This window comes from Toxorhynchites rutilus, chromosome 2 (genome assembly GCF_029784135.1).
Source record: "Toxorhynchites rutilus septentrionalis strain SRP chromosome 2, ASM2978413v1, whole genome shotgun sequence".
Classification (NCBI taxonomy): domain Eukaryota; kingdom Metazoa; phylum Arthropoda; class Insecta; order Diptera; family Culicidae; genus Toxorhynchites; species Toxorhynchites rutilus.
The window spans coordinates 240,378,324-240,394,181 of record NC_073745.1 but is presented as its reverse complement, the minus strand read 5'-3'; the positions used below and the strand labels follow the sequence as shown (position 1 = coordinate 240,394,181).

At 34.9% G+C, this 15,858-nt stretch overlaps 1 protein-coding gene across 3 annotated transcripts in view; it reads left to right on the top strand.

Moving 5' to 3' along the window:
* Positions 1 to 15,858, top strand: part of LOC129768040 (lysophospholipid acyltransferase 6) — a 118,053-nt gene that overhangs the window by 79,280 nt on the left and 22,915 nt on the right. The window contains exon 2 of one of the 3 annotated variants that reach the window (XM_055769408.1): positions 5,882 to 6,158. The exons of the other annotated variants lie outside the window; for them this stretch is intronic. Within the exon in view, the coding sequence (XP_055625383.1) occupies positions 6,090 to 6,158 (69 nt within the window). The 5' untranslated portion in view covers positions 5,882 to 6,089. The remainder of the gene's footprint in view (positions 1 to 5,881; positions 6,159 to 15,858) is intronic. 3 annotated transcript variants of the gene reach the window in all.

Genomic DNA, 15,858 nt, shown 5'->3' with positions numbered 1-15,858 from the left:
AATGAAGTGTTCGCAATTTGAATCATGCGTAGAAACTTGATTCATATTCCGAACACTAATTTTAATGAAGATTTCTGTATAAAATATCTTTTTTTATCCGTTTATTGCTGTTTCTTACCTTTTCTAGCACTTAACAGGAAAAGAACAAACAAAACAGTTGATAAAACTACAAAAACTGAAAAATTAACGTTGCTTGTTTTTCACAGAATTTGCTAACACAAATATTTTATCATGGGCTTTGAACGTCACTTTTTTGCAAATGCTTAGTATTACAAATTATAGTCTGTATTAATACCTGTAAATGATGCCAAAATGAAGCCTTTACTCAAGAAAATGGCAGGGTTTTCATTATTCAATTATTTATAACATAAAAGTTTAGTAAATTTACATTTGAACATGAAGTGTTCGGAATTCGAATCATGCGTAGAAACTTGATTCATATTCCGAACACTACCCCAATACTTATTTTAATGACGATTCCTGCATAAAACATTATTTTTTTTCATCCATTTATTGTAGATTCTTACCTTTTTTAGCACTTAACATGAAAACAGCAAACAAAATACAGCGCGGACTCGATTATTCACAGTTTTCGATTTCTTTTCACTGTATATTATCGAATCCTGTATATAATTTACCAAAAAAAAATGTTTTTATTCGTTTTCTTTTGCATGTATTTTTTGTTTCTTGAATAGAAAAAAGGAATTCAATTTTTGATTGATCACCTTAAAGTCAGAAAACATCTTTCTCATATGAAAAAAAATAATTTTATTCAGATTATCTCAGGAAAATTCTGGTGAAAATTCAAGCAAAACCTGCGAAAATCGCGATTTTTACCCCATTGTACATCATGTAATAGCCACTTAAATTTCACCTTAACTTTTAAAGGTTACATTTCTTCTTGAAATAAATCATATTTGAAATATGAAAAAAAATAATTTCCAAACTGTATATATCGAATCCAAAATTGTATATAATCGAATCACATATAATCGAGCCTGTGTATAATCGAGTCTGCATATAATCGTGTCCGGCCTGTAGTTGAAACAACTGCAAAAGCTGAGAAATAAACGATGCTTGTTTTTACGGAATTTGCTAACGCAAATATTTTATCATTGGTTTTGACGGTCACTTTTTTGCAAATGCTTGATATTATAAATTATAGGCTGTATCGATACCAGTAAATGATGTTAAAATGAAGTCTATAACTCAAATAATGCCACGGTTTTCATTATTAAATTATTTATAACCTTAATGTGCAGTAAATTTACATTTAAAACTGAAGTGTTCGGAATTTGAATCATGCTTAGAAATTTGATTCAAATTCCGAACACTACTCCAATACTAATTTTAATGAAGATTTCTGCATAAAATATCTTTTTTTTTTCATCCATTCATTGTAGATTCTTACCTTTTCTAGCACTTAAAATGAAAACAGCAAACAAAATAGTTGAAACAACTACAAAAACTGAAAAACGAGCGATGCGTGTTTTTTACGGAATTTGCTAACGCAAGTATTTTATCATTGGTTTTGACGGTCACTTTTTTGTAAATGTTTGATATTATAAATTATAGGTCGTTTCGATACATGTGAATGATATTACAATAAAGCCTATACCCCAAAGAATGTCAGGGTTTTCATTATTCAATTATTTATAACATAAAAATTCAGTAAATTTACATTTAAAAATAAAGTGTTCGGAATTTGAGACTACTCGGAATGTAAGACAACACGGAACCCGGAAAACGAATTTGTTGATTTGAAAAAATAACTCTTTATGAAATTTTTGTTTGTTTTTTTTTTTTGAACAAATGTTTACCTTCAGTTTCCAAACGAAAGAAATAGCCCTCACCTTTGGACAATACCTTATTAACATCCACCTTTGAATTCGCTGCACTTTGACACCATTCTTAACCTGGAAAAAATGCTCGAATTTTGCGAAAATTGAATGATCGATTGCGAAAAATCACCAATGAGTCCTAAATACTCCTGTATTCACACAAGGACTCCACCGAGAAAAAAAAATATAAAAATCAACTTGGGCTTCACTATTTCGCAGCTAAAGATTGTTGATTTTTTCTTGTTTTCGGTGATTATATTTTGTCCCACCAGCACCATTATTTCACATTGTGATGCGATGTGTCAGCCGAACAATATTGCATCACTGTGGGTGTTGAATCGATAGTGGAGACGGCACTTCTCGGGACAACAGTAAAATTGAAAATCGTTTACCTCTGCTACTGCTGCTGAGTCTTTCTGCTGATGTTGCTGATGTTTGCTATCGTTGATTTCAGCATTAGTAAAGACTCATGTCTGCTCGCCAGCTAGTGTGAGACTGAGGTCGACATGAGAGATGCCAAAATTTTTATTGTGCCTTCCTTGAACAGAATTATATGCAGAATTATATGTTTCCGCAGCAATATTGATGAATTTAAATTGTTTTTCGTTGCTGCTCTAGTTACTCTTTCTAGTCGGTACAATTTGAGGCAGGGTTGTAAAATGTTTTTCAATAAAATCTGGCTGCTGGTGAATAAACACCTGGATTTGTCTGGATACTTTTTACATTCCATTTACATTTTACATTCTTGGAACACTATATTCAAAAGTATCTGGTGCCCTTTAAAATAACCACGAAATGCTGAAATGTAGTACAGTGACGTCTCGATTATATCACTGGGCGTTTTTATCACGTCTCGTTTATACCACTCTCGATTCTATCACTAAAAATGTTTCGTTTATGTCTCGTTTTTTGAAACAAAAGAAATAATATGGAAATTTCAATTCGTTGTTGAGTTATTGAAGAAAAAATGAGGATTAAGCAGAAACAATGATTTTTAAGTATTCATAAAGCCTCCAGTGATCAGCCGTATTCACGTAGCTTACGAAATGTTTTCTTAATTTGGGATTTGTATCGAATATTGCGCATTTCTTTTGAAAGCCTCTCGTACTGTTTTGTTTTGTTCTATCATTTCTATCGGCTTCGTTCAGCGGAAAAATTTGAACAACAAATACAATTTTTACGCAAGACAGCGCATTAGTAGTAGTGATCACTTCATACATAGCTGACTGCGTTTGCCCTGTCGTACTTGAAGATGCAGAAAAGTGTTTGAATGACGGCGGGTTCAGATGAAAGGTTTGAACCCGGTAGTCATTACTGCTTATTTCGTAGTATTGTGTTGTGCAGTCAAGTGTAGCCATCAGATTCACGATGGAAAAGTTTCACCCAAACAGAAACAAAAAAAAGGATATACGGGATAATATGGAAATTATTAATAAATTACCTTCGATAATTCCTCATCCATGCTACAAATGTGAAATAATAAAAAAATGGATTTTTTTCTGAGATTGTTTACCCGTTCTATGAACAGTTTGAACAGGCTGACGCCACTGAATCCTTGGCCTTCGAATGAAACTTTAGCGTAATGCAGTATCAGCACATCACATCCATGAGCCCAAACAGTACAGAAACGCTTCGGTGTCGTCAATCCTTATCACTCCTTAACACTATCAGAATAGCAGGTCCGAATACAGTTTTGAATTGTGAAATTTCAACAGCTTCATGAAAATTAGTATAGGAACTGGTACAAATTCGGTACCCCGTGGGTAATTTGGTACCCACCCGGATCTCCGGCGGTAATGAGCGCACTCTGGTGGTGAATAAAAAAAAGTGTTCTAGTAATGTAGTAACAAACGTCAGATGCCAAAAACCCAAAATTTCTGTGTTTTTAAAAAAAAATCAAGTTTTGTTGTTTTTGAAATCTCGAAAATTTTTCATGTGTGTCTTTTGAAAAATCATTAAAAATCGAATAGTGAGCCGATTTTAAATATTAAAGCTGATTTGGATCAAGAAAGCGATGTTCTTCAACGAATTCGAGTAAGTGTATCGAGATTTTAATCACAAATTTCATAGATTTAATTCCAAAGTGCAAATTCGGTATGCGGGTAATTTGGCACCCCAATGTAAACATAGTGTTGATGATACACTATGCTAAGTATTGCATGCCCATGCAGCAAAATTTTACTTTACTTTTCTTTTTTAGTTAGGAATAAATCGAGATGAATTTTTTTCACTTTTTCTTGAAAAAATCGTTTTTTTGTTCCTCTTTGTTTTGTAAAATTGCATGCTTTTTCGTCAAAGTTGAGTTAATTTACGTAAGATGTGTAGATGTGTAGTGTACTTCACTTCTCAAAAAATACATTTTTCAGTGATTTCAGGACGATTCTTTTAATTTGGAAAAAATTAAAAAAAAATGGGGTGCCAAATTTATACCCAGGCATCTCGGGTACTCGAATTTGAGTTGTTTCACTTCTATGCTCCAAGCTCCGAGCCGAATCAAGATTTTTGAAATCGGTTTGCGGGGAAATGTTTGCCTTCCCTTCATAAGCTGACGTAATATGAAGAAATTCCGTGCATTGGCCAAGAGCTAAGTCCAAAATAGGGTGCCGAATTTGTACCAGTTCCTCTACTTGATGTTATTTGAATTCACGTAGCTCTGAACCTTACTTAATATTTTTTCTATCAATTTCCTAAGACTTCCATCAAAACATTATTATCATATTAGGTTGGGGAAAAAGTAATCCTTCGTTTTTCCGATAGCTTTATACTCGTTGTAAAGGTGACGTTTCACATTAAAATTTACTTTACTGTTTTCCTATTGTTCCATTCAGTTTCGAGTTACAGGATGTTAACAATGGAAGTCAACAAAGAGAAAATTCAGTACATTTTACACTTTTTCTTTGATAAAGGCGAAAATGCAATCCAGACCGCTGAAATTGTGAATGTTGTTTATGGTGTCGGTACTGTAATAAAAAAATACATGCAATTTATTTTTTGTTTTGTTTAAGTGCAATACACGAAATTCAGATCTTCACAGTGAACAACTAAACTTTTTGAAGCTAGTTCTAGACCAGAAACGTCCAGAATTGGCCAATAGAAGAGGTGTTGTGTTCCATTAGGAAAACGCATGTCTATAGTGACTCGCCAGAGATTACGGGAATCTGTTTTAATGTATCCACCGTATAGTCCGGACATGGCACCAATCGTTCACCACCTTTTACTTTCATTGCAAAGCTTCCAGAGTGATAAAGTGTAAAAATCGATTGCTAGAGTTTTTCGCCAATAAGGACCAAGACTACCATGAGAGAGACATTATGAAGCCACATTTAGAAAGGCAAAGGAAAAACAAATTTTACAACAAAACGGTGCATATTTGGCCGACTTGACGTGGACATAGCTAAAAAAACACACAAAGGTGGTTAGTCGAAGGCCCTGAGTTTTTGAACTCAAAATCGTTCGCTTAGTGAGCGGTTATCAGACACAATTTTCATTATTTTGCGTGTCTATCACTGCAAAGCGTGTTACTCTAACACATTAAAACACAAAAGTGAATTTTTATTTTTAATTTTTTATTTGAAAGCCTGTTTATTTCAGCTGAAAATCCATTACCGTTTTCACTTCACAACAATGGAACACAAAGTTCAATGTCATGCCATCGAGAATTTAAATTGAACTAACAACGCCTATTCATACACAAAGACTTCTAAGAAAGTGTTTACATACAGTTTTTACATTAATTCAAATTTGTCCTTAAAACGTATAACATCCAAATCGTTGATTACTGCATTATTTTCAGAATATTTTTGAAATCACTCGGTAGGCAATGGTATTTTTCTTCGATACAAAATAAGTTCCGTGTCTAAATTGAATTCTGTCCATCATTTCAGTTGCTGATTGCAAATAGTGGCAATCGAAATTCCAACAGTAGTACTGCGGATGATGCAAACTAGGTCACTCAATTTCATAGATTTTATTAACCCCGATCAATTTCATTATCAGCCTCTATTTGTTTTTCTCTACTAACCGCTTATAAATTGACGCAGGGTCGCGGTGTTAGAATCACAGCCGCCAGCTGAAGCGCGTGTTTTATGTTTTCTCAAATCCGTCGTCAATCCGTACCACGTTAAAAAAGTTCCAAATTTATACTGTTTACCACCTGATGAAATGGTAGTGTTTGCTTCTGAGAAAGCGGTGTGAAATACGCAAACAGCTTGCGACAACTGCTGTCAAGAAAGAGAACAACCACAACAAATGGAATATCTGACGGAGATTCCCCAAATGATGCGAGGATATCTACTCGATGTAGGAGCGCTGAAATATGTAAGTTCCCACCCACTCGCAAATCACATCCCATCTTCTCCCACAGCAGCTGTCTTCCGCTGGGATAATGTTATGGAAGAGAAATCGACACCAAAAGAAGTTATTTACATCAATTTTTCCTTTCTCTGCCATATATCACGAATTAAGCACGTTTTCCATGTAATATGTATACCGGACAGGAAGAAAAATCATCCGTGGGACATCTTCCAGCAAAAGCAGAAGGAATCCCCCGAAATGAACGATGTTTATTTTATGAGTTGTGTTCCCCCGCTCACCTGCTGCTGCTGCATTTTCGTGCGGAAGAGTAATGGCCAATTTCCCCCGCCTAGAAGATTTTCCCCGTCGTCGTGTTGTGACACGCGATCGTACGATTAGTCGAACTTGCGGGCGTAACGTTTGGCTGCGGAGATTTGGTAGGTCGAAAAATGAATTATGTTTGAGTCATGAAAGTAAGGAAGAAAAATGGCTCTCGCGTTCGTCGTCTCGAGCTTTGTGTGGGAGTATTTATTATTATCATAGTAGTTTCGCCCTAATAAATTATCTGGCCGTAGTATGCACTTTATACAACAATTTACAAAAAAGTTCTTACTGTCGTTTCTCATAAACCGAACATTAAGTTATTAGGCTTTGAGCAGCCAACAGATCCAACCGGGCCCAACGGTCAACAAGGGTTTGCAGGCACTTTTTACAACCACGGCTCCCGATAACAAAGTAAGGGCCTCAAGTGTAAACACAGACATTTTCGAGTGTTCTCTCCATTCATTTTCTTTTTTCACCTTGTACCAACATTGTTTTGTACGGACAAGACCGGTCGGTAGCACAAAAGAGTGTGTGCATGTATAAAGTGCTAGTTTTGCGAGCATAATACCCTAAAGTAACCTGCAGGGAATCGTAGTATTTGAAGAGCAAGACAAAAGGTTAGTTTGAAGATGAGGGGCATGAAAAACTTATGCTCACTAGTTTCGCTCGTTCTGAAGATTAATCGGTCTAGTGTTCGGTTTTTCAGTTTATATTTTTCTAAACAAGCAGACAATTTCACTGTTTAGAGTTCAATGAAGTCGCGACATAAATCATTTATCACCTACCACACAGCTCCATCGTTTTGGCACTAAATATCAAAATGGTCAATACTTTTTTCTCAGTTCGATGAGAGAAATTCGTTTTTGTGGTATTATAGTTGTGAAAATTCTATACGATTCTGGAAAATTAGTCGTAATATCCAGCAGCAGTACGCATTTTCTATTATAATACGAATATGATTTTCATTATAGAGCAATTCCATGCCAAATCGATTCTGACCCGACCTACTCCAATTTATGTTGAAACTTGGTACTTATAATGGAAACTACCTTCAATCACACTTTTTATTGTCATATACCAATTGAAATTACGACTGATTTTTGAAAAGGGCGTTTTGAGTTCTTTCAAAAAATCGTAATTCAAAATCCAGATGTTTGATTGAAATGTGATGTTTCACAAAGTTGTTGGAAAATCAATGAACTATTTAGAAAAAATAATATTTTAAATACATTGTTAAAAATTCTTACTCCCGAATTAAATTTCATATTAAAAATTTTTATATTTTACAACACCCCTTCTTCGATGTTTTTTTTGTATATTTCTATTGAAAAACACTTCTAATTTTACAAGTTTATCGTGAAGGTGCCGTGTCAGACTCACCAAAATGGAGATACGATTTTTTTTACCTTATGAATTTTCAATACTTTGTGAAATCATGACTTTTTAAGAATAGTTACATTGAAAATAGAATCTAAATGCGATTCAACATGAAAAAGTATATATATCGTTTTATCCTAGGAGAGATTTAATCAATTTCTTATAGTGGAAATGTTTTGTGTTTTGAGATATAAAAGTTTTTAATATTGAATTTAATTTAATATAAAATTTGTTACATCTCGAGATCGATTAGTCTCAGGATCAGGGATCTGCAAAGTCATATTCAACAGAGGATAGTCAGCGGGCTATGAAGAAACTCGCCTTCGTATTCAATTGGAAATGAGTGTTGGCTTCTTCCAGCAGTTTCTCCGTCAACATGACTCAACAGTCATTCGAGCGTTTTGTTGCTATTTCACTCTACAGCTCGACTATCGCATTTCATTCTTTCCCGTCAAATGGGCTTCAATGCATTCTGTAGTGACTCCCCCCAAAATAAATTCACGTTCACGAATTGGTTCACGCATGCATGTATCGATGTTTAAGTTCAACGTAATATACTACATGTGAGCTAGATTTTTTGTATGGTACACGAAAATTACCAAAATAGCGTGCAGTGTTGTACGAATGACAACTTTGTGAATTTCGTTGATATAAACCCGTTTTTCTGTATGTTTTTTTCACAAAATTGAACTCGGAGACATAGTGGACTAAAATTGTGTTCAGAATTCCTCCCGCTTTTTTGCACGCTATTTAACAAACTAACGGGAAGACCTTTATAGCATACCTGATAACTGTTTAATTTCGTTGGTTTGAGTTTACGGTGGGTAAACAATAAGAAGACCATTATAGCATACCTGATAACTGTTTAAGTTCGTTGGTTTGAATTCACGGTGGGTAAACAGTAAGCCGTCCATTAATGGTGTAACTACTTTTTGCATCAGACATCAAGTTTTCGTTTCACTTTATATGGACGTAAAAATAAGATTGTGTAAGTGGGTTACAAGATACATGTTAGGGGGAGGAGTAGTGTGGATTGAAGTCAGGTTGGAGATGGGCGAGCGCCCACGAGCCGCTCATTTGAGCTGGTACGTCAGAAAGAGCGTACGATCCATGATTCTTGAAAAATGAGCCGCGGCTCTCAAATGAACGGCTCTTATATGTACGGCTTTTGAATGAACCACGGTTGAAAAAAGACCCACGGTTCTCTTATGAGCCGTGGCTCTTTTTGAACCGCGGTTCATTTAAGAGTCGTTCATTTGAGAACCACGGTTTAAAAAAGAACTACGGTTCATAATAGAACCGTGTTTCTTTCAAGAGCCGGCTTATTGATAAAGAACCGCTCGTTCTGACGAACCGTGGCTTGCGGCAGTGCGGAAGAAATTTAACTGTTTCGGTTTCATTTAACTGTTTGTATGTTTTTTGTATATTTGTATTTTTTTTTTTTGTATTTTGTATATTTTTGTATGTTTGTTTGTTTTTAACTGTTTTGTATTTTGGCGGATTACATATTTTCTCGAAACCCCATAAATATGGGTATCTAATGAAGGACTTGACTAGTAGAACACAGTTATTTATGTAAAATAGAAATCCAAGACTGCGGCCGTTGTAAAATGACAGACTACTTATTTCGTCAAAACCCCATCAATATAGGTATCAAATGAATGGGCTTGACTAGTAGATCACAGTTATTTATGAAAAATGTAAATCCAAAATGGCCGCCACCCCAAAATGGTGAAATATGTATTTTTTTTCAAAACCCCCTCAATATGGGTATCTAATGAAAGTACTTGATTAGTAGTACACAGTTATTTATGTGAAATGGAAATCCAAGATGGCGGCCGTTATAAAATGACAGACTACATATTTTGCCAAAACCTCATCAATATGGGTATCAAATGAAAGGACTTGAATAGTAGAACACAGTGAATCCAAAATGGCGATCGTTACGAAATGGCAGACTACATTTCTTCTGAAAACCCCATCATATGGGTATCAGATGAACGGGCTTGACTAGTAAATCACAGTTATTTAAGATAAATCCAACCCGCATATGGGTATCGAATGAAATGATTTGACTAATATAATACAGTTAATGATGAAAACATTCCATTCGAAATATTTTAAAAATGTTTGGGACATAAAACGGGGAGAAAACTGTGTCGTTATCAAAAACTGCTATATTCTCCCGACTGATAATTCGGCATGATCAACATTATATGGATCAAGTGAAATCAATTCTGATGATTATAAAAAAGCTCTGTATGAATTGATTTCGGAGCTGGTAAAGCGATCTACAAATCTTGAGTTAGACGAACTAGTCTAATAAATACTGCTAGATCCTCGCTTCAAGCAGCAAGGTTTTGAGGATAGCAGAAAGTACAACTATGTACACCAGTCGTTGATAAGGATGCTAAAAATGACATCCACAGAATACACACCTACGAGACTATCACGAATCGTTGGCGATGAATCGCTGTCATCTGTATGGGAGGAGTTTGATGCATTGGTTAGCAATCGTCGGTCCTCACATGATCCAAAAGCTGCTGCAACATATATTGTAGATAAACATTTAGCGGAACCACATTTGCTGAGACTAAGTGACCCTTCGTTTTGGTGGAATGAAAGGAAATCTATCTCTCGGCGGCTCTATCTTTTTTTTCGAAAATATTATGTATTCCGGCGACTTCGGTACCATGTGAGCGAGTTTTTCCGAAAACAAGACAAGTTTGCAGTGAAAGATGCAGTAGACTTTCATCAGATAACGTTAAAAACATAATTTTTATAAACAAAAAATAAAGAAGATCATTGTGATGGAAATATATCAGAGAAAACCTTCAGTAAAGTAGTATTTTTACTTGTCTCTGCACTGATTATTGTTTAAAGCCTTATTTTTTACGTCTTCCATTCTTTACATATCCGAATAAACCAGTTCTTGAAAAGAGCCGTCGAGCCGCTCAAATGAGCCGGCTCTTTTCATTGAGCGCACGACTCTGAGCCGCTCACTGAAATAAACAAATTTGCCCATCTCTAAGTCAGGTTGAATGAAGAGGCAGATTATTATATTCATTAGTCACGTCAATTAGAATAACCATTGACTTGAATAGTTCATCTGTCATGCTCACTCTCAACGCTCGTCAATTCATTTTCTGGTCAATACAAAAAAAAAATTAGTTACTCGGCACAATTGACTGTAAAACTTTCGAAAATTGAGTCTGTGTTCTAATAAAGTGCAATTCCAAATGAAATCGAACTAAAAATGCCGATTTTAAAAAAATGTATTTTTGATTCGAACGAAAGTTTGAATTCCGTTTGAGTTGGAGGAAATATAAGTTTTCCAGCATCGAAATACAATTTGATCACATCAATTCCACTGCGAAAACAATCGAAGCTGTCCAACGTGCATGTCATTCTGTCTAAGAGTAATAAGGAAATTGAGAGAATGAAAATACCATACAAAATTTGGCACCACCCTAGTCAAACTCAGTTTCACACCAGCAAGCGAGCAGACATGAGTCTTTTCTAATCAGCGGTAGTGAGAAAGAATCTCAGCAGCAACAACATCATCACTTCATTGGCAGCAGTAGCAGAAGCCAACGAGTTCCAAAGAGGAGAACCGTGAACCTCCATCCGCTATGACAGAAATACAGTGCCGACGTCTAGAGCCGATATCCGTTTAGTTAAAATTTTTATTAAAGACATTTTTCATTCAATATTTTTTCCATAAATAGGGAAAAAACGTGTTACTCTTTTACATAGAATACAAATTCGAAACGGAGGAGTTAATTTTCATTCCGATATTTAAAAATTATATTGATTCCATATAAAAAACTATGGTTGTCGTCGCTTCCCACACTCGGAAAGCGAAGCCTCATGTCATCAACGCGAATATTGTTGGGTTGAGACATCGCATCACAATGTGGAATTATGGTTTTGACGGAACAAAATATAATCGCAGAGAACCAGAATGAATCAACCATTTTCAGCTGCTTGCATAAAACCACGGTCCTCTTAAGGGCCATCAAAACGTTCACTGAAGGGTTATGGGTTATGAGAGCTCTTGTATGAATTTAGAAATGTTTTGGCTTATTGGTGACTTCTTGCGGTCGATCATTCTATTTTCACGAAGTTGTGCATTGTTTCCGGATTAAAAAAAGAGCTGTTTTTTTCGGTTGGAAACTGAAGAAGAAATTTTGTTCCGCATCGATTGCTATGCCTCCGCCATCACCATGGTTCAGATTTTCTGATATTTCGGATTTCGCTCCTTTTCCGCACCGTTTATACATCTTGTTGAATAAGGCTCAGTTTCACACTATGCATTCCCTATCACAGACATAATTTTGATAGCACAATATGTGCCATCGCCAAAATATCTCATTAGCACGTTGAGTCATTCATTATCCCTCTACGTTGTGGATGTGGGAGTAAAACGGACATGTTAAAAAGAACTTCAATTGTATCTTTGGAAACTCGTGTTTTCTAAAACTCAAAAGCAGTTTCTTACAGTTCAATACGCTGGTTTTCGAAATAATTGGCCAAATGTTTTATAAAAATGAGCTATTCCATGATTCTTACTGATATTGAAACAAGCCGAAAAGCAGAACATTTTTATCGATGCGGGTATAATGGACATGTAGTGGGAGGAAAATAGACAGGTAAATAATATACGAAGCGTAAAAGTTTATCGCTCGTGAGAGGAATAATTTCGCTCTCTCTCAGTGTTTGTGTGTCCAGTAACTGAAATAGAACAAACAGAGAAAGCAATACAAAAAAAGTTGAATATTATTCCCGTCACTTTCCATCATGCATTGGATGTGATTATGGATGTGACTGTCGATTTCAACCTCACCAGTGCAGTTATTTCAATAATTTAAATTTACCACTTACGAATAAATTTACTTTTCCGTACATACCTCACATCGCTTCTCTGTCAACTCAAAAACCGAAATATAACCACCGCGAATTCAATTTTGCAATCAAACCGCTCAAAATGCTTAATATCGAAGCCGCAAAAATTATATCCACACGCGGAATCATGTTAGATTTTCGGTTTCTGTAATCAGTATTCATTGTCATATGATGGTTTGAATATTATAGAATAGAATGTACCGAAAATCAAAAAATGAAAATAAAACAATATATTATATTAACAGCTCTTGGTGTAGTTCTACGTCTCTCTGGTTATGTCTCCGACATTACCCATCTAGTTTTTTCATTCATATCCATCACTAGATATACATTTTTCCCACCTCTTTCAAGATTTGTGGATGTCACAAATAAATACTGAGCCTCTCCAAAAACAAACCAATCATCAAGCCATTTCCTACAATTTCGTAGGAAGTGAAATACTTTTGGCGATCAAATTCTCAATTCTCTTGGCCAATATTGCAATCCGTATCAGAGCGTTCACTTGGTGTACATACAAGTATAATTTGGGAATTATTTCTTTGGAAAATGGGTTTTTAGAGCATGGGAGATGTAAATGATGTTAATAGATACTCAGAAACTGCTTGGATATTCAATAATTTCAGTATTTCAGTGTCACTCTAGATAGCGAGCAATCAACAGTGCATGTTCATGCTTGAGTCAATTTGACAACTTGCCCAAATTGACTTTTTATCACTTCGCGAATCGTGCTGGCTTGCATTCATCGGCCATATCAGTGCTACCAAATGTTTGTACTAAAATGATCATTCTTAATTTTTTATAGATGTTCTAAATTTCTTCGAACAATGCAAATAAATTATGATAAATGGATTGAGGCACTAGATTGGATTATTTTTCCTCAAAGTTTTGTCACTCTCTTTTTTTTTGCTTGAGCAGTGGTCCTAATGTTTTGTCCGACACTATATGGGGGTTGACCTCTCTTTCTCTCAAACTGAACGTTAGCTTGGAAAAAAAAAAGTCCAAACGATGCCAAGGTGAAGATCGAATTAGAGACGTCGGTAAATCGTTCGATTAATCCAAATAATCGAATATCTGCAATTATAATCGAGTAATTTGGTATCGAATAATGAGAAATCAAAATATGAATACATCGAATAGTTATCACAGTAATCGCGATTAATGAAAAAAGAAACCATTTTCAAGGTTAATACATTTTTAGGTCAAGAGTTAGGCTATGGATTTTTTTATCAATCATGAAATGGTAAATTTATCAATACACTGAAACATCATTTCGTTCAAAAACCACGATTCTACTCCATGTATATTTTACAATTATATTTAATGCAACTTTTAAAATTATAATATCATAACCTTTTTATTATGCAATGTCTGTTCATTATTAAGGTAAATGATTTTGGTTTGTCCAGTCGAAAATATGATCATCGTTTGCCCACTTTTTTGAATACTCTAATTCAGCGCTCCTGTGTCAAATAAGGTATTCGAATGTTTGAAAACATATAAATAAAATTGTCTTTTTCATTATTTGCAGTAGTTTTATAGTATATTTTTACGGAATTACATGTTTTAAAGGATTTTAAAAAAACACCTCCTATTTGTGGCAATGCGCCCCTCATTCGAGCTAACGTTTAATCGATCGCCAAATGATTATTTCGCACGTATTATGACCTTTTCTGGATTGTAACACTTACACATATTGTAAACATCATGCTTGAACACCATTTGTATCAGATTTACATAGCTAAACCATTGAATTAACGCATTTGATGAACTCAATTGACGAATTTACGTTAGAATTGCAACCAGATGGCGCAGCGAGTAAAATTATTTTTTGCATGGAGTTGGTTTGTTTTGTTTTGAAAAATCAGAAAATTTCTGCAAATTTCCCGGATTCAAGTATTCTTTCTACGCTGAAAAGGTTAGAAAATCATCATTTTACATTGTTCATTCATAACATATGACGAACGATTCGGTACAAGTAGTATAATTTACATTTTTTCACTAGGTAAATGATGAGGGCATTTGTTGCGCTTAAAACATTGCAGTTCTTCATCGTATCGGCCGAAAGGAAGCCCCTGCACAATCAATGATATCAATGAACTTGATTTGATATCGATTGCATATTCATTATTCACAGTTTGAGCTTCTGAAAAATGTCCGGAAGTTAATACCCATAACCTATATTCACTATCAAACATAAATATTTCGAAAGTTATCTATGACTATGGTCCAATCGGGTGTTGCTACCATTGTAAATAGACAAAAACATAATTTTCTTACCATTTACCATTTTCACGACCAAATCGCGCTTTTCAGAGCGTAAAATAAACAAACACCATCACTTTTGTGGTTCTGAGCTCTAATGTAAATGTCGCATAAGCTGATTCAGCTTTGCGTAAATTCGTCAATTCTGATCATGAGTTGTCCAATTCAATGATGTTATTTTGTCCACTTGATTTCTTTGGCAACTGCTTGGCGCGCTGCAGTTTGTTTATTGTGTCCTTCGCGGATAGCAGAAATAAAGTTTCTCTGTGGCCGAAATATAACCACCGCGAATTCAATTTTGCAATCAAACAACTCAAAATCCTTAATATCGAAGCCGCAAAAATTACATCCACACGCGGAATCATGTTAGTTTTTCGGTTTCTGTTTCTGTAACACTTTTAAAATCCCAAGAAAAGGTAATATTCTGAAGGTCTAAATTATGAACGGATCAATATGATGACAGTAAACTCAAGCAATGATAAATGCAATATCTACTTGTGAATTCAAATTTTTTCATTCAAAAATGGTAATTTCTAAAACCGGACAAACCATGATCAGATTTTTTGGGCAAACCATGATCATAATTCCTCTTTTTTTTTTAAATCGTTTATTTTTACAGGCTCAGTTACATAAGTTTAAAGGAGCCGAACTCCTTACTGTATTGTTACTAGTATATATATATACATTTTTTCCTTAATTCTAATGTTAATAATATAATTCCTCTTTAAGGAAAATCGTTAAAAAACATTTGAATAAAATTTGAATAATTTCAACACCTTATGGTAGTATTAGCAACTAGAGACTTGGGACTTCTCAACAAACCCAAACTCGTATCGATTATGTGTGATTTTCATGA